This window comes from Orbicella faveolata, unplaced genomic scaffold (genome assembly GCF_042242905.1).
Source record: "Orbicella faveolata isolate gen_17 unplaced genomic scaffold, um_ofav_v1 contig_13, whole genome shotgun sequence".
In the NCBI taxonomy this organism is placed as follows: domain Eukaryota; kingdom Metazoa; phylum Cnidaria; class Anthozoa; order Scleractinia; family Merulinidae; genus Orbicella; species Orbicella faveolata.
In genome coordinates this window covers 2248403-2276344 of record NW_028301540.1, presented here as the reverse complement: position 1 = coordinate 2276344, position 27942 = coordinate 2248403, and the positions used below count along the sequence as shown (strand labels likewise).

The 27942-nt window shown below is 38.9% G+C and overlaps 1 protein-coding gene across 1 annotated transcript; it reads right to left on the bottom strand.

Moving 5' to 3' along the window:
* Positions 1-9684: 9684 nt before the first annotated feature.
* LOC110057035 (polycystin family receptor for egg jelly-like) lies at positions 9685-27107 on the bottom strand. Its single transcript, XM_089283928.1, has 16 exons — positions 27075-27107; positions 26218-26510; positions 25034-25458; positions 24368-24736; positions 23433-23720; positions 22550-22958; positions 21097-21691; positions 20807-20983; positions 20048-20173; positions 19083-19268; positions 17953-18201; positions 17024-17755; positions 16328-16564; positions 14117-15367; positions 12538-12706; positions 9685-11476 (listed from the first exon to the last, which is right to left on the bottom strand). Exons 1-16 carry the CDS (start codon positions 27105-27107, stop codon positions 9756-9758), a joined length of 7260 nt encoding a protein of 2419 aa, XP_089140054.1. The 3' UTR covers positions 9685-9755.
* Between the last annotated feature and the right edge of the window lie 835 nt (positions 27108-27942).

The window sequence follows — 27942 nt, the reverse complement described above, 5'->3', positions numbered from 1 at the left end:
TACTGACCTCAAGTGCTCTTGTCATTGGTTTTGCTGAGGGCTCGTTTTCCTTGGATATGATATCATACTGGAGTTTCCTTTTGGAATTCCAGTTTTTGAACCCTTCGTGCAGTATGTTTATTTTTGTTTCTTTTCTGGTCTCGATCGCTTCCACTTTCCGAAAGCGACCTGACACATTACGGATGTTGTGTAGGCGTTAAACTTCTGGTCTTTTACTGTGATTATTGTGCTCGTTACTGGAAAGTACCGATGCCATTTCACTCTCATCAAGTAAGCTTCGCGTTTACGTGACAAAAATTGTGCGCTCGCGTGAAGCCGCCATGTTTGTTTTGATATTTGTTGCCATTTAAAGCTCGCGTTATTTTTCGTACCCATTCTTCGCGCGGCCAAAAAACCCTATTGCGCCACCTTAAATGATATTTTTTTCTGTATACCACAATGATATCTGGTGGCATAACAGAATTTTTACAGTTTAACAAAGTGGTGGGGTGTTGCACAACCCTGCATAGACATTTGAAAATGGAGGGCTGAACTCTATTCGTTCCATTTTTTGATCCTTTTTATGTTATAGTTGTTCTCGGTAGTGACCAGCAGTTCTTGTCTGCACTTAAAACTGGATTGGCCAAGTCTGTCCATCTTGATGAGAAGTCGATCAAGTTTGACGGATTACGGTAGGACTGATGCGTCAAAGAGAGCCAAAAGTCAGCCAATTAAAAGAGCTGCTACTAAAAATTCCACCCTTAAAGCGAGCAGCCGGTGGAGACCTACAGGAAACTTACCCACCAAGTTCGCACGTCCATGGATATCCCGAGGAAAGATATCCGGTCCTGAAAGATCCGACTCTCGTCAGAGCCGGTCGACAGCTGGCTTGTTTAGATCTGTTAACACTTCCACCGCAGAATAAAACTGAGTACGTCGTCAAAATTTGCTCACTGATTGAATGTAAATTCAACACTCTTCTACGGGAAAGAATTTAGCGCTGACGAAATCCCAAAGAATTATACGAGGATTCGACCCACAGAAGACATCCTAGTACGTAAGACTTTGACCCTTCACTTTCAGTCTAATTTATAATAAATATCTCTCTTCCATGGAACGATTTCTTTGTCGCAAACCTTCCCGCATGGCGCGCGTTGGTTAATGGGATACGGCATTAAAATTTCTTTTCCCAGGCCCCCGCAATGGCGTCACAGATCACTTGGAAGTGACGCGAATCCTCCGTAGGAAAAAAAGATGGCGACTGGTACATCTACCCATAGTTCTTAGCGTAAGAAAACCTTAGCAACATTCATAAACGTACAGAAAAGTTATAAAATCTTCAAACCTAGGCTGCACAACGTCCTTGGTACAGGGACAAATACTGTAAAAATTTGGCTTTCTTTGTGCATTATAGGCTGTGTTAGGTTCGCAAGGTATTGTGGTAAAATGTACAGCCGCCAGTTTTTTTCCTACGGTGGATTGGTGAGTAGACAAAGTTTTCTATTTTTTCTGATATAATCAGGTACAGCTATCAGGGAATGTGCCAAAACATTGTTCTCGAATGATCTTGAGGGGTTTCCGAAAGGTTTTAATCGGAAATACGATTGCTAAGTGCCTTCAAAGCAGCTATCGAGTAAATAAAATGCACATTTGCAAATTGATATTTATTTCATGTTTTCATGCAACCTGGAACTCAACTTAATGGTTGTTTTATTATAAATATTTGTTTCAGCTACAGGCAGGATCGATTCTAAAACGCTCTGCTAACAAAAAGCTATGTGAACCAGGTCGATACTAAGATCGTTCACATTTCATTGGTTTTATGAAAAGCTTTTATGAAGCTAGAGTTATTGACGTCGCCGTCCTATACGAAAATTACACAACTTAAAGCATTTTGTCTTTGGCGACAGGGCACGCGAAAGTTTCCCGCGTCCTGACTGCCGTTCCCGTCTTGGCCTTCTCGTCCTTGCATTGTATAAAGGTCCCTAATGTTGCTTGTGATGTAGAGGACATTAATGCCATGCACTCAAATTTTAAAACAATATTACGCAATGTAGAACAGAATCTGCAATCAGGCCGGTTACATCACTGGGCGACTCAAATGGCACAGAATCACGAAGTCACTGTTCGCGGTAATTCATTCCTCTCAAGGAAACTCGAATCCCTTTCGAGGGATTATTCAGCCATTTCGAGATATTTCAAGGGATGAACTATGGATTGTCAAGCTTGCTCATGAAGAAGAGTCTTGTTTTGCCTGATTCTTTTAAACAAAATTTGAGCAAGAAAAGTGTTGCATGGTCTTCTGGTACGAATCATAAATGTTATCCAGAATTTTTGTCCGACTTCAATTTGATAATAAGAACTACCTCTTGTCAGAAAAGAAGCTTTTGTTATCTGGAGACATTGAATTAAACCCAGGTCCTGCAAAGATTCCTAATCGACTTACCTACGTCCGTGGATTCATGTGTTCATCGAGCACCTATTTTTTTTTTTTTCTGGGAGCAAACGCTTCAGTCTCAACCTGTAAAGTTCTGCTGCAGGATAAACTCGAAATTGGACGAGGGGCAGTTTGTTTAATTTGAAAATGCACACGTTCCTGATAAATAATTAACGATATCTTCCTTGTTTAAACATAACAAGCAAAAAAGCTTAACTGTAGATCCGCTTTAGCAGAAAAGAGATTGTTTAAAGTTATGTAGTTCAAGCCGGGAACTGAAGGAAATTAAGATGTTTTACAGCTTGTACCAGAGCCTGTCTTAATTTTAGGCTTTACTGTATTGTTAGAGACTATTATTTACTCACTACTGCTCTAAACTGACAACCGTCGAATCAATCCACGTAAAAGGGTATTCTCTTATGACATTGCTAAAACTGTCAAGCTAGGTTATTCAAAACAAGTCAATTTTCCTAGACGTAATTTCTAAAATGTAAAATGTTTTAATATTCATCTTCATTTTTAAGCTTTTGGTAATTTTTCAATGTTCTTTCAAACAGTTTAGCTTTTGTTACTCATCAACTCACAATTAATTTAGTCGATGATGCAGAATAAGTCAGCAATGCATATTTGCAATGCGTAACTGAAATGCGTACAGCGTCAAGGGTTAGCGCAAAACAAGTCAACTTTCTTCAGGGTTGTAATTTCTAAACAAATGTTTTAACATGTATTTTCATTTTCAAATTTATCGTAGCCCAGGAAAGTTCGAGACAATGGCTTGAACCAGGTTTACAGCTTTAAAATTGAATATTTTGAAACTTTTCCATAAATTAGACTTACAAGAACACGTTTGTAGCGTACAGATTATTCTTTCCTATTTTTGTTGTTTCAATTTATAATTACTTACTTAGCTTATTTCGAATAAGGCATGTTAAAAACTTGAACTTTTATGTATATGTTTTTTTTAATCTCATAAATATTTTCTTTCATTTCAGTTCTTTTAAGGTATCAGCCAACCCAAAATTGACCGTTTTACGTAATTTTGGATTTTTAAATGATTCGATGAATCTTAACTGAAAAGCTTTCGTTTAAAAAAAATCCACAAAAAAGTTGTTATTCGTACGGGAAGTTATTCAGCGAAAACAATTTTGCCATCTTAATTATTCTAATTAGCCGCTGACAACTCTTGTCCTCACGTTGTCAAATAAGAGGAGGTTACGTGACAGCTAAGCACATGTGTATTTATGTTTCACAAAACACACGCGATTCGCCATCTTGGAAGCTCTCAAAGTTGTCGTCTTGTGAAATCATGAATGTCTTCGAAAAGAAAAAAGGTCGTGTCCCTTTTCCTCGTCAAAGCCAAGACCAAAGAAAGGGAAGAAAGCATTTAGCTGTGAATCGGCAGCAGACATCGCTTCGAGCGACAAAGGTTCTTTCTTCAACCAAGACAAATGGCTACAAGAAATCGAAGAACATGAACGCAAACCGGATACGAGTGAAAAGCAGTCGGTTGAAATGTGTGCAAGCTGTTCTAAAATTCGGTTAGAAGAAAATGAAGAAGAACAAGAAGATGTTGGATCGTGGGCAAAGTTGAATGGTCGAACCATTGTTTCTGGAGAAAACCTGCAAGAAAAGCTTCACGAGTCAGTTTCATGTCAATTCTGTCACGGGGACGTTGAACTGCAGGAGATCGGCTGGAATGCCGGCGCCGGAGTGTTAGCTGCTGCTCTCGATCGCTTTCTGGTCCTTTCTTGTCTTTGGCATCTTTACAAACCTAGCTATAATTAAAAATAAAGTCATCAAGATGTTTTCATTGCTGCGTGTAATCTGATCTATTTGAGAAGTCAGTCAAATGATTCGGCGTTCACTAACCTCAAGGAATAAATTGTTGGGCCGGTCTTGGAAGCGTCTTTTTCTCAACGAGATAGTTTCCCACCGCCGCAAAAATTTGTCTGTTTCTTGTTACGTGTCAAAGTACTACTGTTCAAGAAAACTGATACTTTCTTTTTTCGATCAACACTTTATTTGCTTGACGCCAAGGTGTCGCTAACCTCATTGCGGTCGAAATTCTATTTTTCCTGGTTTCTCGATATGAAAATTTGGGCGAGTTGTGCATGCGTTTTGAACTCCAAGTCGGCAGCCCCTGGACCAATTTGGCTGAAATTTGGCCAAATTGTTGTCAGATAGCTTACCTACAAATCCGTGTCTGCGAATTTTAATTCTTCTTTTCATTTCAAAGTTATAGCCTATTTTCCACTGGTGGTGGCAATAATTTCTCATCCCCGAATATATTTGCTTGTAAAAATAAAACGAACGCACATTCCAGAAATCTGAGACACAGTTTTTTAGGCAAACGTGTGAAGAAATGAGAGCCGTATTAATCGTTTTCTTCCGTTTGTTTTTGGTGAGCGTGGAACTTAATGAATGAAAACACTTAGCTTTGCAAAAACCTCCTCATTTTTTAAGCGCATTAAAGTTTTATACCTCTTAAGGGGAATTAGCTGTAATCATGATTATTCAGCTTTCAAAAAATATAAGGTTTATAGGGGTTTGTGTTGAAACAAAGAACGCTAGAACGATCCGCGCGCAGACGGCCCCGGTGGATTAGCTGATACCTTAAGAGGAGCAGGAGACAAAACTTTTTGGGTCTGGAACCCGGACATTCAAATGATCTAAAAATGGTGTGTTGTCACACTTTGTAATAATCATCGCAGTTTGTAATTCTTGGCTCAATTTGTATGAAGACAAAGTGACCGCATGGTTGGTGGACGCTGGATCGAGGAGTCTGGGTTGGAGCCGTGGCTGGGGCCGTTGTGCTGTGTTCTTACTCACGGTGCTTCTCTCCACCCAGGAGAGTAAATGGGTATCGGCAAATTAAATCCCAGTTGGGGTTAACCGACTCTCGACTAGCTTCCCATCCTGGATCAGAAGTTCTCTTCTCGCTTCATGCAACAAAAACCTCGTGCGCTTTTTTATTTGACTAAAAATTCCGGTTGAATTTGAGGAAATTTCTATCGGCGAATGGAAGAGGGATTTCCTAAAGTTGCGGAAAAGATTACACCCTCGCGAGGTATACCCAAACTTTGAAAATTTTCTTACTGAGAATTCCTGTTCCAATGTATTTTCCTCGCGGAATTTTCGGAATTTTGAGGTGAAAGATTCGCATTTCGGAAATTCACCCTCCCACCTCCCCTAAGAATTAAGTTCTCCATGGAAGTTCCCGAATATAAATTCATACCCGGGCGTTGAAAAGGGTAAAAGCGTTTATTCTGGCTCGGTGAAGAACGTGTTATAGAGAGTTAATTAAATCATTTAACATTTTAAATAAGCTTTTAGTAATGTCATACTAATATTGTACTGTAACTGTTTCCACTCTTTGGAATCGAGACAGTACGAAGTCGTTGTTTCATTTCCTTGTACCCAGGTAAGCAAATGCGTCAAAAGGAAAAGAAACACCAGTTAGAATTCAGAGCGGAAAACGTAATAAGCATGCGCGAGTTTTGGCTGCGCAGCAGTCTTCCGGTTTGAAAAAAAAATGGCGGGAATACACGTTTTTAGCTTGGGCGGTTTGTTTTCCCATTACAGACCACGTGATATTCTCTAGAGAATTGTTCTTTTATCCATCATGAAATTATTCATTCATACACATGCGACTATTTGAAAATTTGAAAGCAAGAATTCAAGAGTATCATCACATGACCTAAAATGGGACAACAAACCGCCCAAGCTAAAAAGGTCTATTTCGTCGATCTTTTGCAATTTTCCAGGTAACAAGGAACATTTTAACGTCACTAGTGAAAAGCTGGTGTATTGTTTTCGTAGGGGATCAATTTTTTTCGGACAAAATCAACCTAAAGCCCTTTATTTTTCCGCGGTATGGATGGTTTTCTCTTTCACGCAATAAAAAAGTAAATCGAAAACCATCTAGTGGAAAAACCTAAGAAATTGTGATGCTATAGAAGATAACTGAATAAAACACTTTTCTAAGTTTTAGGCCTGTGCGTTTCTCCAAACTTCAGATATTCATCGAAACGTTTCACAGAAATTTACAAAGCCCAGTATGAAAACGCCATGTTGGTGTACATCCGTGGTACACCAATGTGACAGCCGGAAAATAGTGTAAACATCTGGACCTTACTTTGGCTATCTAGGCAACTGATTACCAGTACTGAACAAACAAGCATTTACACAAGCACTTATCCTAATATACTAACTTCTAAAAAGGCTCAAAATCATGAGATAAGTATATATTTTTCAGCAAACTCGATCGTAGTCTTGTGTCACGCACCTCCATAACCCTGAAATTCAAAATGCTCTGGTTTCCAAACGAAACACGCTATTGAGCTGTAAAATTTAAACAAATACAGATGTATCGCCCCTTATGCCTGATGAGGATAAAAACTTTGGTGGCTCTTTAGTTTTGGATTTCAGAAAGTGATGACGTCACGCGTAAACGATCTCTACAAGAAATTTCGGTGCGAAGACACATTTTTTCCCCACAAACACTCTTTACATATTGCATTCATATAAGCAACTGACTGAATATATAAGCAAGAGAGCCTCTCAGCAGGCAGGGGGAGGCTTGTTTCTTAACAGTGAAATGCCGAAAACAATTCATGCTTGCCCAAGTATAAATAAATGATCCGAATGACATCCGCCGCTTTTTGCAACCATTGCGAAACCATGCAGCTTGCATTACTACTTGAGCCCGCAAGTAGGGCTAGGGATGCACAGAAAGCTGCGCAGTACGTTTTTCCGCCCTGAATAGAAAATCAATGGATTTTCTCGCTCTGTGTGAAATAACCAGCTTCCTAATTGTCAAGTCAAGAATTACGATGGCGCAGTAATTAACGGTGATATTTAGCTAAACAAATACAGCTATTTCAATATTAACGTTGACGAATTTGAGCCTCGATCTTAGGCGTCAAGGGTACAATTTAGTAAGTGTAATAGCGTAAAGGTCAGTTTTGCATCGCCAAATATTGATGAATTATAACGACACGTACGGGAAACGCGATTTGGTACATTTTTTCCTCAGACATGTAAGGAACACTACTCGTAGGTCACTCTAAAGTCTGGAAGATTTTCCCGGGGCGAAGCCGTGTACTGAACATGCAGTAATAAAAAAATATGAGAGAGAAACGCCTCATGAAAGGAGAAAGAAATAAATCTGGCGCAAAAAATACAAATTTTCAGATTTCCTCTACAACGATATGCTTGGATCAGTATTCGGTGTCGTCACAAAGAGTTAACCCCATACGGACCCGGCCAAACGATCGCAACATCTTCAACGCAACATATCGCAACATTGTTGGGCGCAACATGTTGCGTACGTTTGGCCACCCTGTTGCGACGTGTTGCGATATGTTGGGTGTTTTAAAAAGTGGCTCAAGTTTGAAAATAGTCAAATTTGAGCCAACAACATTCAACCACGTCGCAACAGGGTGGCAAAACGCGCGCAACATGTTGCGCCCAACAATACGGACAGAACACATTTTAAAAACGTGCGATTTCACAGAGCGTAAAAAAATCATTTGAGGCAATTTTGTTGTTGTTGTTTTTTTAATACTGAGTAGGACATAATTACAGGGTTATGTTAAACCAGTTAGTTATCTGGACTACAAGTATGAAGTTGGCTCTCATCCTTGTTCGAGGGTTTTCTCAGAGTTATCTAATTTTACTACATCTACAAAATCCGAAACTGCAAATTCCAATTCAGTCTCTAAGCACGTTTCCTTAATAAAGAATTCCTAAGAACTCCTCGATGCTCCGTGGGTAAATAACCAGAACTACTTACACATATATTACATAGATGACTTAGTTACTTGCATTAATTCAACGGTAAAGTTCAACAATTTCAAAACAGTTGTGAAAGCCAAGACAAAGTTAAGGGGACGGCATACATGTGTCCACCTCCCGGGGGGACTTCTATATGAAAGGGGTGGGGATACTCGCCGTATCCCTTGGATTTTAGTTTCATTTAGGGTGTTCCAGACTGAACTTGAATATTTGATTTATTTTAAAGGAATCTTTTAGAGTTTTAAACGACGAAATAAACAATTCAAAAGTCCGTGATAATGTTTTGATGTTGTTCATAGATCTGGGACGAAATGTTAATGAATTTTCTTTCTTAAGTAAAACATTTCATAACCATAACACTGCCTTTAGTATACTAGAATAGCTCTTGTTTCTGTGGTTGCTTAGAATGGAATCTTTAAGGGATAAAATAAGGCTTAGCTATGTCAGGATACAAACATCCTGGCCCAATTAACATGCGAGTCCTCCTCACCCTCCCCTGGAAAACAGCTGGTCTAGCTTCACATATATAAAGAAAACTTGTGCTAACCGTATGGAAACATATTTATTTATAAAAGAGATATGCATTACTGCAGTTCTATAGCTAACGTACATGCCAACATTTGATATTTTTGCTGTACATCAAAGCTCTACATGTGCATTACTGGCTTCCAACCCTTAAACTTTTGGTAATGTGTTGCAAGGAATTTTTTTTCTCAAAGTATACTATTTAATTTCACTCAGCTCGATTAGCTTTTAAGTCATTCTGGTTAAATTGACCTAATTTTCTGTTCTAATCATCGTTTTTCGTAACCAAGAGTTTTTTTCTATTTCGGCTGACAGTAACAGTAACGGTAACTTTATTAATATATACAGTCGAACCCCTATTAGGCGGCCACCCTTGGAAAAATGGGAGGTGCCGTTTAATGGGGTTTGTTTACCTTTAATATTTTTCGCCAGCGGGTTAATTTCTAGTGAACATGGAATCACTTAAAAACAATCATGATAAAAGTGTGTTTGAATGTTTTTCTCACTTGTCACCTTCTATTTCGGATTCTTATCCGCCATCGCCTTTTCCAAAACAAAGTTAATTAACGTGCATTAAATTTTGAGTGGCTGTTAATAGGGGTAAAGCTGACAATAGGAAAACCCTCATCGGGACGACCAAAAGGTGACCGCAACCGCTTAATAGGGGTGGCTGGTTAATAAGGGTTTTATTTGCATTATTTTACGCGCAATAATTGCGAGACTGATAACTGGCCGTTTAACAAGGGGTGGCCCTTAACAGGTGGACTCTTAATAGAAGTTCGACTGTATACATAACACATAATGTAGAAATTAAGTAGCGAAACATGGCTGACATAAGAGAGTAGAGCGACTTAACAATAATAGTCGAGAACGAAATGGGAGAAAAGGGTAATAAAATGGGTAATAAAGCGTGTGTTGTTGCTGTAAGCTAAATGTTGAGCTCGCCATTCGTTTGGTATTCTTTTAATAATCGTCTAATCTATTTTGTTGATGTAGTAAAAAGGCAAAAACATATAGCTCAAGCGAATGATTCATTTACAGTTCCTGTAACGTTTGTCATGGAGTCTGCGGAAGTATAAACACCTATCTCCTGACACAACAAATGGAATTTCTCTTCTTCTTCGCAGTACCCTTGGACTATGCCGTCCAAATGTTTAAACAGATCTTTCTTGGTCTTCTGTAATCTCCTAAGTTGAGATTTAATGACATCGTTTCTGAATCGTACTTTACGTTCCTTCTTATTATGGTTCTGATTGTCATAGTTTGCTTGTTTCAGGTGTCCAACAATATTACTGGCTTTATCAAAGAACGACTCTCTTCTTGTGCTGCTTGGTTTCTCATTTCCTGATATCTGGATAATTTGTTTTCTGGCGTTTTTAATTGCTTGGCTGATTAAATCAAAGTTAATCGCCGTACCGTTCCTGGAATTCAGTTCTGGAGTTTTAATCTCTGTTTCACTCGACCTGGCTGATGATTCATTGACTTTCATTTCGTGTATACCATTACTAATTGCATCAAAAAGAACCTTGCGCTCTTGTGTACTCTTCCAATCGCATTCATCGACGAGCTCGAATAGTTTATTTTCATTAATGGCGTTCTTTGCCTCCAACAGGGCGTCGTTCATTAGAGCGATAAAGAAGTTCATTGAAAGTATGGTTAGACTTAGCAACAGTAAGGCAGCAAAGATCCTGCCAAAGGTATCGTTGGCCTCTGCTAAGTCGTTAATAGGTCTCGCTTTCACTCGACCTAAAGTTAACTCGAGTTGAAAATACGTTGCTTTTAGAACCGACGAGTAGTACTCAGCTCCTTTTCCAAAAATCAGAATACCGAAGTGTAAGAAAGCAAGGAAGAAAATCAATAACACAACAACAAAAGATGAAAGAAGACGCGCTAATGTCTCCAATGTTTTGGAAAACTCCACAACATGCTGATTAAATCGAATAAGTCGTAAAAGTTTTGCAGTAACGATAAAAGTGAGAATCCCCAAAACAGCATTCTCAGCTTCAAGCCACGCAATAGCTTCTTGGAAACTTACATTCGCGTAAACGTTTTCTTGTAATTTCCTGATTGCTGATGTGACTCTGTCCGATTGCACGATATACATAACCACCGCTAGCACTGAGAAAAACACTTGACATAGTTCTACCAAGTTCCAGAAGGATTTAAAATACCGGAAACCCTGCTTGTAAAGCTTGTAACCCTCTCGCCCAAGGTACCACAGCACGAAGATGATAAATAGAAGAACACAGATCGAATAAAATTGCTGCGAAGCGGATTCAGTGGAGTACAAAGAGATAACATCAATTCTCGTGAAAGGTGCAGTGTATCCCGAAGCCTCAACCTCGTAAAAATACGTCCCAATACCTAAAATATTTACTGACGGGTTGAACGCGGAAAACTCCACAATAACAGCTCTGGTTTGTCTGTCCAGCCAGTCATTAGTTTTTAAATTCTCAATGATGCTAAAACCTGTTGCGTTCTCGTATCCTAAGTCAGCCACAAATCCTCCTCCGGGGTAAAATGAGAATTGTCCCCACTTGGGCACCGTGTCACTAACACCAGCATCTTGGTACCGCCAGGGCTTCGGGCAAAGTCGGAGTAGTTCGTGATGAGTCGTAGAGTTATCGATAGGCTTCCATCCCGGTTTATTGTAGGCTGTCTTATCTTCGTTTGCTTCCGAGTATCCATCATAACAAACTGGAAACATTCTCTTCATGAAATCCACGAGGTCGCACGAGGCTGCAAATTTTAGGAAAAAAAGTTAGTAAGATAATTTGATATGAAATCGAGATAAAAATACGTGCTCGTTATTTACAAGCTGTTCTCGTGTTCCCCCAAAATCCCGCGTGGGTTTATTGCGCCGGTAAACCCATATATATGTAATGATGGGATCAATAATTATTGCTTACATTCGGTATCAGAATAGATACAAATAGCACATTCTGACTATGCTGTATTGGGTTCCGCAGCACATTCATGTCATCCGATCAGTGTTTTTGTTTCATTGATTCCATTCGTTTTGAGTAAGTAGTGTATCATTTTTTGTGTGCTTTGCTATACAAAAGTTGGTCGCTATTGACTAATCAGGTCGCACGGGTTATCCAAGCAACTTCTAGTACCACGAGAGTAAGTTTAAACTGAGAATGTTTTGGAAATGCCAACGCACACCTGTTTCGAGGTATTCAAGCCTTCCACGAGTGTTTCTAAATCTTAACATCACTCTAAAGAAAAATAGATTTATTTCGTGCTAGGGGAGCAGAAATGGTGCAGTGGTGAGAGCCTCCCACCAATGTTGCCCTGGTTGGATTCCGGCCCGGTACCATAGGTGGGTTAAGTTCATTGTTGGTTCTCGCCTCCTCTGAGGGTTTTTCCCTGGGTTCTTGGGTTTTCCTCCCTCCACAAAAACTAACACTCCAAATTCCAGTTCAACCATGATAGAGCACCCTTATGAGAACCAGCCAAGGCTGATGTGGCTTCCTCTCTAAATATTGTAATTAATTAATTAATTAATTTATTTATTTATGTACTTACTTATTTTTTTTTTTTTTTCGAGCACGAAAAGATGTAGTGAAAGGCGTTCAGAAGATCAAGGGATCGAATACTTTCGATCCGATCATGATCTCTCAGAATCCTTTGCGATGAAACACGAAACTTCGATTTAGTGTGTCGTTAAATGTTTAAGGGAAAACAAGTTGTAATTATTTTTAAGCATTTCCCTAAGCAAGGGTTTCCACTCCAATCAATTTAGAATTACACGGTAATCAAAACATGTACTATATGTCACTGTAAATGAAACTTACTCGGTTGAACTCTTAGTTGCCTTGCTCGAGCCATCCCACCAAGAATAGAGCGCTTATTACCAATGTACACTGTTTGATTTTCTTGCTGTCCGTTGTACCATCTTCCAGCAAAAACACCTGGCATAAAAACGTCATCTAACCAGTTCCAGTATTTGGCGTTCTTTAGAACCTGGCGTTAAAAAAGAGGCATAAGGTCACGGTATGACGATAGTTGCGATTACTTTCGGGGCGTTCGGAAATGCTCGTGCATTTTCTGATTACAAACTTAATCATAAAAATTACAATTTCCTCGATTGTGATTGGTTTAAAAAACTCCTATTTTCCACTAATTCACTTGCCAAGTTGTTATCGGACAGTTTGATATTGGACAGTTTGTTATCGGACAATTCAATAAGCCAATCACATTCAAAGTTGTAGTTTAAATCAACCAATCACATTCAGAGTTGTAGTTACGTGCGTGCGTGCGTGCGCTTTTGCGTTTTTGGGGCCTAATTGTCGGTAGGAGGCGTGGTGGCCTTGGAATGTTTATATCTCCTTCGTAGGTATTTTAATGCAAATTTCCCCTCTCTTTCATAACTTGGCTAGTCTTCTTTTCTCGGAAATTGTAATTTTTATGATTAATTGGTAATAAGACTTCGTGTCGTCCAATTCGGTCTGTAATCATACTCGTGATAAACAAATCGGACTCCCGCTGCGCGGTCGTCCGATTTTGTCATCACTCTTATGATAACAGACGGAATTGGACTCCACTCAGTCCTATTACCATCACATATAGTACTCTTTTTCTCATCCATTTCTCATCCATTTAATGACTACATCATTTCATTTTTTCACTTTGCCGATTGCACGTTGGTTGTAAAAGATGTGCAATTAGCCTTGATTTTGATCCTAATTGGTTAAACGTATGTAACATTTTTGTTTTGGATTATTATGGCATTTCAGTGGATTAAATCAATTGAAGTGACTGGGAAGCCTACAGCAGAAACAAACACAATCACTTTCGATCATAGGCAGTCAGAACACGGCGTCAACAGAGCTTAAGAAACCAATCAGAACTCAGGATTTAATACTGGAGCCGATGGCCGGGACGTATATGCTTGAAATATGATTGGTTGAGAAACAATATGCACGGTTCTCCTTATTGGTAAAATCAACTTCTGCATTATTATAAATTGTTTATTCAAAGATCTTGGCAAAAAGGCGCAAAATTAAAACCACTCTCGAGATAACTTAGTTAACAGTTAAATCAATTAAAATTATTTAACAATTAGACCCGTACCCTTGAGGGCGAAGGGTCTAATTGTTTTAGTATCACCCAACTAGTCGAACAGAAAAGGCAATAATAAAGTTAGCAAATGCAAGTTGAAGAAATATTTATTTAGGAATAAAACGAAAGAAAACGTCGCGCTCGACACACCGTGAATCCAAGTTCACAACACCATCTATTCAACACCATCTATTCAATTTCGCTACTCGAGGACTATTACTAATAGTCCTCTGGTAGCGTAGCCAATTAAAATGCAGGATTTGCATTAGTCGACTAGTTGGGTGATACTAATACATGGTAGACTGTACTCACCTTGTCAAAGTGCGGCAGCCCATCTCGAATAGACCTTGTCATCTGATATCGGTGGTCATTCCGGCTGCCATAACATACCACCATTAGTAGGAAAACGAAAGTGAGGTAAATAAAAAGTTCCAAGAAAAACCGCGACAGGTTCTGCTTCCTGACTTCGCGTTTTCTCATTTTTTCCACTTCAGATAACTTCATCGTCCACAATCTGTCTTTTGAAGGCTTTGTTTTTGCCTCTTCAAGGTCTATGTATCCTTCATGTCTACTCTTCTTCCTTTTGAGAATTGCTGCCAGGAACAGGGCTGTAAAAAATACCTTAACAGGTTCTGTAATTGTCACATCTTGCGTGAATGATATAAACATCGAAGATAACCACTGCTCGCTGATGCTCTTTCCCCAAATCAAACTGTAGAAGATGGTAAACGTGGCAGAAACAGCACAAGAACAAAACAAAAAGAACCAGGTGAGGTAAATAAGCAACTTATCTTTAGAACGACATGTGGATTCACTCCGAATCTTCTCAGTACCTTTTTGAAACAAGAATACTATCAGGATGTTAATTGGTGCCACGAGAAGCGCGCTTTCAATACCAATGATCACTTGCCTCCAAGAGAATTTCAGCGGTCCTATCTGAATAACTTGCTCAGATTTACCATTAAGCTCATAGAACATCGCGTTAGCGAGCATAGCTGTTAGCAACACTGAAACACAGCAAGACGCCCGCTGTACTCTCGTAAAACGGCTTCTCTTTGGCTTTGCTATAACAGAAACCCAAATGTGCGTTTCCGTGAGCCCTTTACACCAACGTTTTACAACTTCACGGCTAAAATCCAATTGATTTGGTACAAGCTCCAGCGAGCGCTCAATTCGACCGTCTCCTCGCTCGAGAGCAAACCACTGGCTGCTGGTAAATGAGTACAGTTGATTAGACTGTTTGTCCACAACTATGATTTCTTCTAGAAACCAGGAAGGGCTCTCACCGGAGTTGTCATGACCGATCCGCATTCCTTGAATCGCTCCGAGCGCCTTCTCAACTCTCAGAACAAAGACATCCGTGTTTCCCCGATTAAAAAGAAAATTATCCACGCCAGGCTCGTCTAAGTTGAGCTGAATAATTCCAGTGTTTTCTTCAGTACCGCATATCTCCATGCCAACCTTAGCTGTTGTACCTGAATTTCTCCACACGCCTGTAGTTATTATTATCTCATATTCGTGTGAGTTGTTTGAAGGAGCTGGTAACTGCACTGGCGAACAGTTCTGGAAATAATGAAAATGGTAGATATCAAGACATTTAAACGGGCTGGGCCAGTCTGTTAGGGAATTTAAGGTGACTTACTACCGTTTTTGCAAGACTCAGTAGCGAGCGCTACGATTGCCTGCCAGACGTCAGTATTAGTCGCGCGTACAAAAATGACAAAGTAACACCAAGAAGAAACGAAAACAACCTCGACGCTTGAATCGCTTTAAACCACTTAGGTGTAAAACGATAGTGTCAAACTGCTTTAAAACGCGTTTTTAAGCCTAGGAACAATAAAATACGACAAAAAGAGTGTCTATAAATAGCCAGTCCTGTGACGTGGAGTTTGCCTATGTGGAAAGCCCATGCATTTCCACACGCATTTTCTTCCTGCATGAAAAAGTCCACTCAATACACATGGTGATATTACCCGAAATAACCTGGGAAGGATTACGTTGGGAATCAGGCCTACATGGAATGTGAACTCTCTTACCTTCATGCTCTCTTGCTCACAACTGTGAATTCCCAATTCCCTCTATGAGATGCACCTGCAGGGAATCATGGTAGTTGTATTCATCATCTTGGATTAGATATTTGTTTTGATGAATACAAGTGACTACCATGATATTCTACAGCCGTATCTCAAAGAGGGCATTGGCCATTGTTGGTTAACTTTGTTTAAGTAGTTTTAAAGAGTTTTTAAGTAGTTTTAAATTATTATTGTATTGTCTTTGAAAAGCCTCTAAAGGGAAAGTCAATAAAGTATGTATGTATGTATGTATGTATGTATGTATGTATGTATGTATGTATGTATGTATGTATGTATGTAAGAATCTTATTATTGGCACTCTCAGCCCGTTAATTCTACAGAGAACTTTCAGTAAGCTCAGGTTTTTCTGATGAGGCCCCATGACTCGATAAGATTTTAGATTTCTAGTTAACGAAAGGGATGAGGAGTTAAATTTATTACTGGTACGTACATTTCGAGTGTCTTCTGCATCCGCTCTTCGGACGATAACAAGAACCACAATATAACACAGGAGGACTACAGCCACCGTCACAATAACTGCAACATTTCCAGTTTCTCCAATATTCTTGAACTCCACCAGGACTTTGTCGAAATCGATGGGATTCGGTTCAACTAACAGACCTCCACCAAATGAGGTCAGATGATTGCAAGAACAGTTGATAAATCCATTTAAAGTCGTTGATAAGACCTGTACAAAAATAATAAAAAACCATTGCGAGGATTATTGAAGTTTTATTCACAGTTGTCGTTTCTCATCTGAACGGTAACTCTGAGGCGTAAAATTACAGAGGTAAATTCAGTGAAAGTGCCGTAAAAGAAACTAATGGTATCAATTCGTCGGAGTACACCCGGCCGGTAGTCCGCACTTTAGAGTGAAAGCGAAATATCGATCTGTACATGTTGCTTGACCTAAATCATGGTCGTTTTAGATACAGTTAAAAATACTACCTATTATTGAATCAGTTCATAAACGGAATTCAATTCATACATGCACTCCAGTGTAAATTGTACCAAAACTACCGAAGACTTCCGAACCCTGTCGAATTTAAGATTACTTAAAATCACCTGAGGGGACTTCTGAACAATTCCGAAGATCTTCTGAAGAATTTAGAAGATCTTGGATCTAAACAAAATTCACACGACTTACCTGACACCCGTCTGTTATCCACATTTCACGTTCTTCTGACCAGTAGACACAGCTCCCCAAGGCTACTCTCAGAGTATAGTTTTGATCTGTTTTAGAATTGTATACTAGCACCACTGTTACATTTTTGCTCTGAGGGGGAGTGGGAGGAGGATCCTTAACTTCGACGCATGAGCGCTTTTGTCGTTTACTTCCAAAACACGATCTCTTTTTTCTCTTGTATGCTTCCGTGACACTGCTGTTAAGGCTTTTCACTCCGAGAAAGTACTTCCCTGGTCGCTTGGCAAGGGTTTCTATGGGTGCAAAATGATTGAACGAACATTCTGTTTTGCTAGCCTTTTTGTCATGCGCAGTTGGTGTCCAAACGCACCTTCCGTTGTTGTTAACAGTGGCGTTGAGGTCATGCTCTTGAATGGTTGGCCGCTGACCATATCGCAGATACACAAACAGATTTGTATTTGCCTCAGTAGGCGTGATTTCCAGCATTATCAGGGTATTCTCGTACTCAACATCAATTACGTGAAAACGTAGATTGTCATTCTGGGTGAAATACTGCGGACTTTCAAGGGAGACCGTCTGGGGTTTTAATGGTGTAACGACGATGACGTTGTTTGAGAGATTCGATACTCTGATCAGCTTGCGTGTGTCATCTTTTAAGTCCAGAGCTAAGACATCAGAGTTGACTCTTTCCTTAGTACTGTCCCAGGTGTAAGGATTGAATGGGATTGATAGCATCTGCAAATTAAAAGGAACAAAATAATTTTCATGGATTACACAGCATTTGGCTGAAGCTTGATAGTTATCCAGCCAAAATGGCGGACTGCCACCACCCTCTTGGTTGTTGATGCAGGTAAACGATCTCGAAAATTAGATTGGAACTAACAAAGGTATTCGTGTCTTCTTATATTAAATAAAAATATCGATTTATCTACCTGAGTATCAACAAAACTTGCTCCTTGTATTCTAGAAACCAATGCTTTCTTTTCTAAAGGCAAAACAAATCTACCATCTCTTCCTTGAATGTTTAATCCTACAAGTTTATCCGGGCTATGGCGACCTAATGTTATGGTTAATTCTGTTGTATCAATTGATATCATTTCCTCATCCGGGACTCTTAGGGTTAACACCGCCTCTCCAACCAGGCTGATGACTTTCATGGAAGTCGTGACTAAACTTTTACCCTGACGAAAAACAAAAACAAATATATGAAAATTAGAAAAAAAGACATGATATAAGCGCTGTATAGACCCACCATCAAAGGAATCACATCTGGTAAATGACAACAAGTGAGACAAATCAGAACGCGAAGACAAAAAGAAACATGTAGTCCGCGCCACGCGCAGGAGAACACGCCGTATTTCGTCGTATATCGTTGGGTTCCGTTCTAGTTGAGGTGGCTGGCAACAGGTTCCTGCGCTTTTTCAACAGCTATACTTTGACAGATCCTTACTACCACTCATTTTCAATAGGCCATTTTACAGTTGTCTGCTCAGTGACCTGGCCTTTGGATGGCAGCGAGGTTGGAGGAGACCTTGTTTTGATACAAACCTGACTGCTTTTGTTGTGTAAAACAAGTTGTTCTGATGCTAACTAGGTGCATTTGCGTGACGAAAGCAGTGAGGTCTGTATCAAAGGAAGGTCAATTCCAGCCTCGCTGCCATCCAAAGGCCAGGTCACCCAGCAGACAACTGTAAAATGGTCTATTGATGCTACAATGTTGGTATCACAAAAACGCCAGGCATTGGTTAACCAATAATGGTAATCTTTATGGAACAATAGGTTACCATAGCAACAGTATAACCTGCCAGAAACACCCTTTAAACTCAAAGACTAGTTCTGTTACCCCATATTTTATTATCGAATTATGATAATCATTCAAACAATTACGTGGAGGGGTTTCAGAGCCACATTAAATTTTCGAAAATTTATGTTGACTAGTCTGACTTGAATCTCATAGCCACATAAACTGTTTAAACTTTGCAAAAGTTTAAGTTTTAGGGCAACTTGACTGTCTGGATTGTTTTGCCAAGATGTTACTAGGTAAGAGGTTTAACGTTTATACCTGTTGTTGAAAACCAGAGCCCAAATCTCTTGATGCGATGACTGCTCCTGCCTTCAGCAAGCTGTTAAGACATGAAGCCAAGTTTTCTGCGGATTGAGTGATCAGCGATATGTCTGCCACATTTTTCAACTGGGCGGTTCTCCATAAGAGAGACGTCATTGAATTAATGGCAGATAGCGAAGATACCTATGAAAATGATGCGTAGAAAAAGATTCAAACTTTTCAGATTTTTTTTGGATCGAGGGTTGGAAATGTCCTGATTTTGATAACAATTTAAGATTCTTAAAAGTGGGTTGCTATCAACTTTACGTGGATTGCTTTATGTCGGAGTGTACAACTTTATTGTAGCTTTAAAAAAAGCAGAAGCAACAGTTAAGTTGAAAAATCAAGCAAGAATTCCGCGTTGAAGAAAAATTGATTATCGTGTTCTTCAGATTGGCTTGAAAGCTTGTCATAACCGTTACAAATATTTTCCATACTAGCCTATGGTGCAAACCAGCATACCTGACAACTAACTAGTTATAGCTAATAAGTGCATCGACCACTATAAACATTCAAAATTTAACATTTTAACATTTTTATTTAACATAGAAAACCTCAGTTGCTTATGAACTTCTGTTAATGGAGGGCTTTATGCTTTTTGATGTTCACGGCCAAAGTCGAAAACAAAAATTCATGTTATTATTGGAATAATAATAATAATAATAATAATAATAATAAAAATACATTTCGAAAGGAGCTATAGGTGTGTTGATCAAAATATTTTATTTCATATCCTGGTTCAGTTAAAACATCATAATAAAATGAATTCAAATTAAGAAAAGCTATAGGGGGTCTTGTATCGGGGGGCGGCGGGGGGGGGGGGGGGAGGACTAATAACCAGTCGTAGTTTTTGTTAGTTATATGTTATACGCCCATAAGCTTATAAGCGGGCGTTTTCGGTATTCATTTTAATATTCACTCACCAGTGACTTGAGAGACATTTTCTCTGTTTCTTGGATAGCAGACCCTATCACGGAGGAGCTTTGCAAAAGGTCTGGGATACTGTTCACTTGTAGTGAGACAATGTTTTCGATGATGAAGTCTTGAATCTGTAAAAATAGCGTGAAGAGTATGAGAAAATTTCATCATCATCATCTTTATTTAAAAACACGGTAAATACATCAGGCATTAACAATTTAATATAAAAGCTACAACTTATTACGAAAGACTACAGATTAATCTTCTATAATTTAAAATATCACTAACTATTAAAGAAAAGTAAACTAAATTCAATGGATATATTTCCGCATATCAATACGCATATGTTCTGTATCTGACTCAGCATATATCATGTGGTGTATTGTGCCGAGTGGACAGAGAGAAAAGTCTGTTTTGATGACTGTCATTAATCCTTCGCTTATTCAATTATTGTACGATAATAGACTTTGAAGATTTCAGTCCCTTAATCAACTCGTCAATTTCCGGAAACAAAACGAGGTGCAAAAAAGGGGTGCGATTCGTTGGTTATGGAACTCAATTATTTTTAATGATGCCACATACCCTACCACTATGGAAGAGCTGTAAAATAAAAGTGAGTTAAAGAGAGTAAAGCAAAACAATTAACTAATCAAATGACCTTGCGTCATCACAAATCAATTAGATGTCTCAAATGCTAACTGATGCGTAAAGCAAAGTTGAAATTATCGTTATAGACCTTGATCTAATTTTGAAAATTTAACTACCTTGGCTTTTTTCATTGAATCCATCAAAGTATCTTCTAAAACAACTTGAAGGACAGCATTTGCTATCTGTACTACTTTGCTTAGGTCCCCATCTTTTACTACTTCAGTAAACAGGCTGTTGTTTGCTGTTAGAAGTTTGGAGATGTTCTCTGGTCTCAAGAGCTGAGATGGTTCAACCTACAAAACGTGAAAATCACATGCAATGTCACGTAATTGTTGATTTTGTGACATCTTGATTTCGTAATTTGACGCAATGTTTATTAAATGTGACGTCATAATGAATATACTACCTGTACAGATAAATTAATTGCTGGAGCAGAAGCACCGTATCTATCAGCTACTATGACAATGATCTTTATGGCATGTTTTCCGGGTTGCAGCCACGAGATAACGGTACTGTTTAAGCCATGATATATCATGCTGTATAGACCGTTCTCAAGTTGATACTGAAACTGGTAAGACAAGGGAGTGCTGTCACTCTTCCAGTCACTACAGGTTAGGTTAAAATCAGTCTTCAATGCGATTCCCCTTGACGGAGTGATGAAACATGTTCCCCTTTTGGGGGGTGATGCAGTGGAGATATCGTGAGCACTCATTCCTGACGGACCGTCCGTAGTTTGAACAAACAGCGCCAACCGGTAGTACTTTCTGCCTTCAAGGGAGTCCTCTTTGATTACAATGCTGCTAGAATCGAGGGGCGTAGTGGTGATAAGGTTCAAATCTTGAATTTTCTTCCAAACAGTGTCATTATTTGTGGAAGATATGTATTGTTGGTAAAGTATCCATTGATATGAAGATATCTTCGGACACTGGGGTCCATGGCACTGTGACTGGATACTTAGTTTAACTGATGGACTGATTTTAGGTTCACAATTTACTAGACAACTAGAAAACAAATGAAAAGAGATATTGCTTCATTACTTCTTAAAACGAATCAATAATCATAATCATGATCACCATGATCATCATCATAATAATAACAATAATAAATTTAGTCATATATAGCGCTGTTTCTTCACAATCAGGAAAGCACTTTACACAGTCGTAATGACAATTTATAAATACGTAATCATCTGAGTACCACTTTTTTCATGGTAATGGTTTATTTCCCTCATGTGGTAGTCACATTACCACAGCATGTAAGCCTTGTGGGCATAACACCAAAGTCCAATGGATTTCGTCCCATGTCAAGTAGATAGTAGTTAAAACAACAGCAAAGAACACGAATGACCACAAGCACCAGTTTGCAAATCATTAAAGTTTAAAAATGATAATAACAATAAAATAAAAGTGGCAAATCAAGTCATAATTAATTCAGCATGAGTGAAAACTACGAGTAATAGGTGGCGTTATCTTTGGCGTCTACCAAGAGAGAATGAAAGGTAAGAGATTAAATTACCCATTTAGTCCTTATTCCAAAGGTAAATCACTCCTTTTGGATCACACCCGCTTTTAGAGGGTCTAGAAATAGCCAATCCAGTGAAGGGGATTTTGATCACGTGGACAGCACCAGCGCCCTTACACTCATTTGCATCCTCCATGAAAACATTCAGGCAAAGTGAGTGGTCACGTTATCAGCGGAAGAACTGGGTACCATGTCTAAAAATAACTTGAGAAGGATTACCATGCAAACAAGGTATACTGATCGGCGAGTATATCTATTACCTTTCATGCTCTCTTGCTTTCATCTAATTTGAAATGCGGAGAAAAAAACAGTCTGAAAAAGCAAAACTAATTCCTTACCGTTGGGATATTTCAGGCGGATCTCCTTTTACCAAATGAATAATTTGATAAACGCTCGAACTGCGATAATCTTTCGTCAAGACCAGGTTTACCAGGTATGTCTTATTGATAGACATGGAGGTAGTATTGAAGGTGACTTCTAGTCCAGAATCACTCCCAGAATATCGAATGGTTGATTGGTTCACTCCTGTGAAGGAGTCGCTTGCTGCTCTCTGTAGGCCAGAATAGTTCCCTTTGATTTCACCATAATGCCAGGTGAAGTTCATCCCGGAGTGATTACCTAGTCCAACAACCGGGTCATAGGAAAGTGATGCATTCATCGTGATGTTTTCGTTTTGTCCTCGGATTACTTCGGCACCGCCATAGATGATAGCCACGAGGTCCGGTTTTCTTTGACAGAACTTTCCATCTAAACACCGTCAAATAATAACTTTCAGTAAAAGTTCTCAAATTTGATGCATTACTGTGCGATTGCTTCAAATTGGTTACGAAATACATGAAGGGCACAAGACACCCTAATAACACATTCTTTTATCAAAAAGGAGGTTTCCGAAAATTTGGGTACACCTCGTGAGATTGACCTCTTTTCCTGAAATTCTGGAAAATGCAACATTCGTTAATGGAAATTTCCAGAATTTCAAACCATCTTCTTTTTGTAATTTTGTGAAAGCTGTGTAAATTAGTAACGTTTTGCTAATGACGTTGTCTGGTCACTTTGCTTCATGGTTAGATCGCTCCAACTTAGTTCGCTCCCACGCATATACAGATTATTCATCGTTCTTTTATCCACTGCCAAGCCAAAGTCGGTTAGCTGAGGTGGCGAACTCGACCTGTGTGCATGGAGCGATCTATCATTTGGTTAGATTAAACTGACTTGACAAACCTGAATGTTTTGGTTTATTGCAAAAGTCAGAGTCACAGCACGTTACATCACAGCATTCGAGTTTCTTTGTCTTCATGTCCTCGTGACAGGACTCTACTGCTTCCTTGCAGGTATCACGATGACTGCAGTTCATCTTAAACTGTTCCAGGTTCTCGTCACGTGAGTATACTATAATGCATCGATCTTCAACTGATCCGCAAACCATTTGTTTACCGCTGTCGGTTGATATCTTGTCCTCGCTACAGTTTTCTTCTGATCCCAAACAGGCATAACATCTGAGAAGATTTGCTGCAAATGAAATCAAATAGTCGAAGTGTGAAGAAAAAAATTGCAATAATTTTCAATACCAAGGATTTTATTAAAATTTCCGGTTGTCAGATTGTTTTTATTGTTCAGTATATTATTTATTTAATTATTTTTTTTAAACGCAGCACTTCGTAATTGAATGCTTGAGAAATGACTGAATCGAGAGGGAGTTAGAGAGGGGGCAACAATAGCGGCATGTGTTTTGAATCAGAGCCAAATCCCCCAGCTACACCCTCTACTGTGTGTCTCCCGATTGAATTATTAAACAATGAGGGGGACTGAGCTTCAAAATGAGAAAAATTAAAGTCCCACCTGCTTCAAAAAGAAAGAGAAAACTTTTAATTAGAAAAAAAAAATTATTCAGTTTCTTAATCCTTGAAACAGAGTTTCGCAACCAAACGTTTGAGTATTGAATGAAAACGAAACTATAATATATTTTTGTATGCACTCTTAGGATTTTTCCAGTTTCAATATTACCTCACTCATTGATTGCCGCACATTTTTCTTGATGGTAAATGAATGAGGACAAAAAACTGTAGTTGATGATTTTCTCAGTTAATTCGCGTCATCTGTCTACCTGTTGTGAATTGTCATCGTGGAATTTTTTTTCCCAAGGGGTCAATTCTTACCTTGACTCACACTGCTTTCAAGAAACGATCGTGAGTCTGTAGCACTTGATGGATTTATGCTCGGTGTACGCACCAGACCTGTCGTTGAGATGTTCTGCGGCGCTGCTACTGACACATTCAGAGGTGTAGTTGGAGAGTTTGAAAGGAAATGTGTTTGATTGACAGTGAAAGTAGGGTGCACCAACGTTTGATTGACAGTTGGAATGTTATAAATAGATGGATAAACGGACAATCTTGTAGCAGACTGGTTGGATAATGTACCAGTGGCAATTGGAAGTATACTTCTTTCATTGAATTCGACAACATTTGAAGGAACCTGTGATAATGGACTCGCAGAAGCCGTGAATGTTGCAGGTGTTGTTGACAAGCCTGAGAATGATTGTCAAACAGAATAAAAACGTAATTAATACCGCCTTTAATTTTTTTCTAATATATCCTATATATTATATCAGTAAACATTGTAAAAGACTGAAAGGTAAAAAAAAAGACTGAAAAAGACTGAAATATAAAGCTTTTAGGTGGTTCCTTATTCCAGCATTGTTGATAGGAGCTTTGAATACTGATTAATAGAGCAAATCACATGACCAACTCAGGGTTGATTGTAATGTTTAAGTTAGACAAAAACACCCCTGATGAAACTAAAAGAAAAGATCATCTTTAACTTACTTGGTGTCGGTGGTTTGTTGGCGTCCTTAACGTCATTTACCTCATCTACAGAGAGCGATACGTTGAAGATCCAAACCTGAGCAAGCTTTCCTTTAAACAGGTACCCAAGCCATAAACCAGACTCCGTCTCCAACTCTAAACTGCCAGTGATCGTTATGTTCTCCACTTGGACTCCACCAACGAAAAGTCTTGCATCTCCAGTATAGTTGTCATAAGCTCCAGCAATATGGTACCACTGATTTAACGGCAGCTTATTTTTACTCTGTAAGGAATACTTGGTGCTTTGATCACGTAAATATATGTCAAACACTGGACGAGAGTTCTCAAGAGAAATGCCGACGCCATAGTGAGAGTCTTTCCAATAGGAAATAAGTTCTCCACGAGTTCTTTCAGGATATACCCAGACGAGCAAAGTAATGGAATATCTAGACGAAGGAGAAGTTTGATGACAACGAATTATTTTTGACCTAACAAGAACTTACTATACAGGCAAGTGTCAAATCTACTCAAAGTTATTTTAGCAGAACCATTTGCTATTTTGAAGGTTGTACCCAAACTTTTCGGTGAGTGGGCTGGAAGAACCCTCTAAAGCCTCTTCTCTGATTGGCTCCGAGAGGGTGCGGAGATTCACGATCTTGCCCCGACGCTACCGCTAGGATTCAGCTCGGGTTGATTGGATAAAGGTCGATGCTTAGAAGTTTAAAACTGTTCATCTAAAAGGTCACGTACCATATCGCTGGCAAGAGAATGGAGAAACTTGAATTGGAATTACATGTGAAAGACTTGTAATTCTTCAGAACACGTGTTCTCATTTGAATTTAATCGACAAAATTTGGTTTTAGCCGAGTTGTTGTTAAATTTGGACTGTTTTTTTTTAAAATCGCTTTCACGCTCGATCTTTAAAGTTGCGGTTTTAAATTCCAAATCACTGTGTAAGGCTATCATAATATCAGTCAATTTAAATTGTTTCACGGAGTTTTGTTTCTGTTTCTTTCTCTAAAACAATCAGTCTTCCCTTTGAAAAACACAGACCATAGCCCCTACACAACATGGAATTGGAACGAATCATTGCTAGATGCTTCGAAGATAGTAGAACAGATTGAAATTTCCTGCGTGCAGAAGTGTCTGAACTTATTTCATCGCCCATTGTCGCTTATATAATTAGCAATTGAGTGTATTTTTACCTTGTATCTAGGGCACCTGATGCATTGAGGTATAAGTAGCTTGGCGGGGAACGTGCTCCAGTGAAGGCATAAGCGCCGTTTCTTTCGCCATACACTCCTGGCGCGGGGTTTGCGTTGGAAATGATTCCTCTTCCAGGATTATTGAACCCACTGGTATCCTCTGCTCCAGTGGACGAGTTCAAAGGATAGCGCCCCACAGGATCTGGAAGCCCTACATTATAAACAAGGAGTTCAGAAAAGTAGCTTTTGGTCAACTTATTGATCGAGTCGGAATCTGGGCTCTTTTCATAGAGCTGAAGAAAGGAATAAAGGAAAAGTTAGAAAGTATGATTTTTAGGGCGTGTTCAATCGACCACATACCACTCCATCTGTACGTCAATGAAACAAATATTCTGTTGGAATACAACTTATCTTGTGTATTCCAATATCGGCAGGGCAATTCAAGGCAAATCAAAATGATTGGATAGGCATCTAGAAAATGAGGTTTCTGCTTTTTACTTTAGAAAAGTATGTTAGAAACGAAATTTATGGTCGTTGCAAATTTGAGAGCAGTGTCTGGATTTCTTTTTTCGAAGTGCAAGGGTACGTCTTAAGGCCAGCAAAAAATATCGATGTGCTTCCCCTCGACAACGCATATCATAACTTCTTGTCAGAACTGTTGAAATATTTTATCTATCCTGTTTAAGAAAACACTCCAAAAATTGTTTAGGCTACCACGTTGTGACACATCTTATTCAGGAAACATTTGCTTAATTAGAATCAAGTTGCAAATCATGATCTATCTTACAATTTTTCTATTCGTTTTCTTCTATCTTTGTTAATTATAGCTTCTGAGTGGCTCAATTTTCTGATCTAACCCGAGTTTGCGGTTCCCGCCAAACATGAATCATTTCATTAGAGTTGTCATTATTTTTTTTTTTACAAATTTAACAGCAGACAAACCACCACTCGTACATTCAGTAAACAATAGTCATACAATTGTTAAAAAGCTAAGGTAACTTTAAACTTGAATGACAGAATATAAACAGTAAAGCACTATCTCACGGTAATTAATAACTCTCAGCAATATACAATCATGGATATTGGTAGCATTTAGTAGGTTGAGGTTGTCTATACGAAGAAATATGATTATGATAACGAGAACTTATAACTCAGTGAGAATTAAAGAATAGAAAGATCGCACACACTAGCTTCAGAAATTACATCCAGAGGCTTGTCTTGGCAACAACGCGGTAAGGTCACGATATTGATATTAACTCACTTTATTACAAACCGCTGCAAAGGTAAAATTAGTTTTTTCTCGGTCAAGATTTTACAAATGAAATAAACAAAGTAAGTGTGCTGCCCCCCCCCCCCCCCCCAAAAAAAAACAATAAAAATGTTACTAATAAAAAAATCCGTTAGGAAATGGATGACAAAACAACTCAAAAACTGAGATAACACTTTTACAGTTTTTTCCCCCTTACCTCGACAGGTGCTCAGGATTTCCCCAAAGAGCAAAATAACTTGCAGCATCTTTAAGAAAAATTAAACAAAATACAAATAAGCACATCAATAATGAGATAAAAGCTCGCATCCCTTAGTGTCGGTGTTATAAAATATTAAACCGCATGAAAACAAATAGTTTCGGACCGCAATTATTATTTCAAGGCTGTAAGCTGTGTATATTCATCGGCTCACCCGTTATTTGCCGAGTTAAGATACGATTGCCGAGAACTTTTCCAC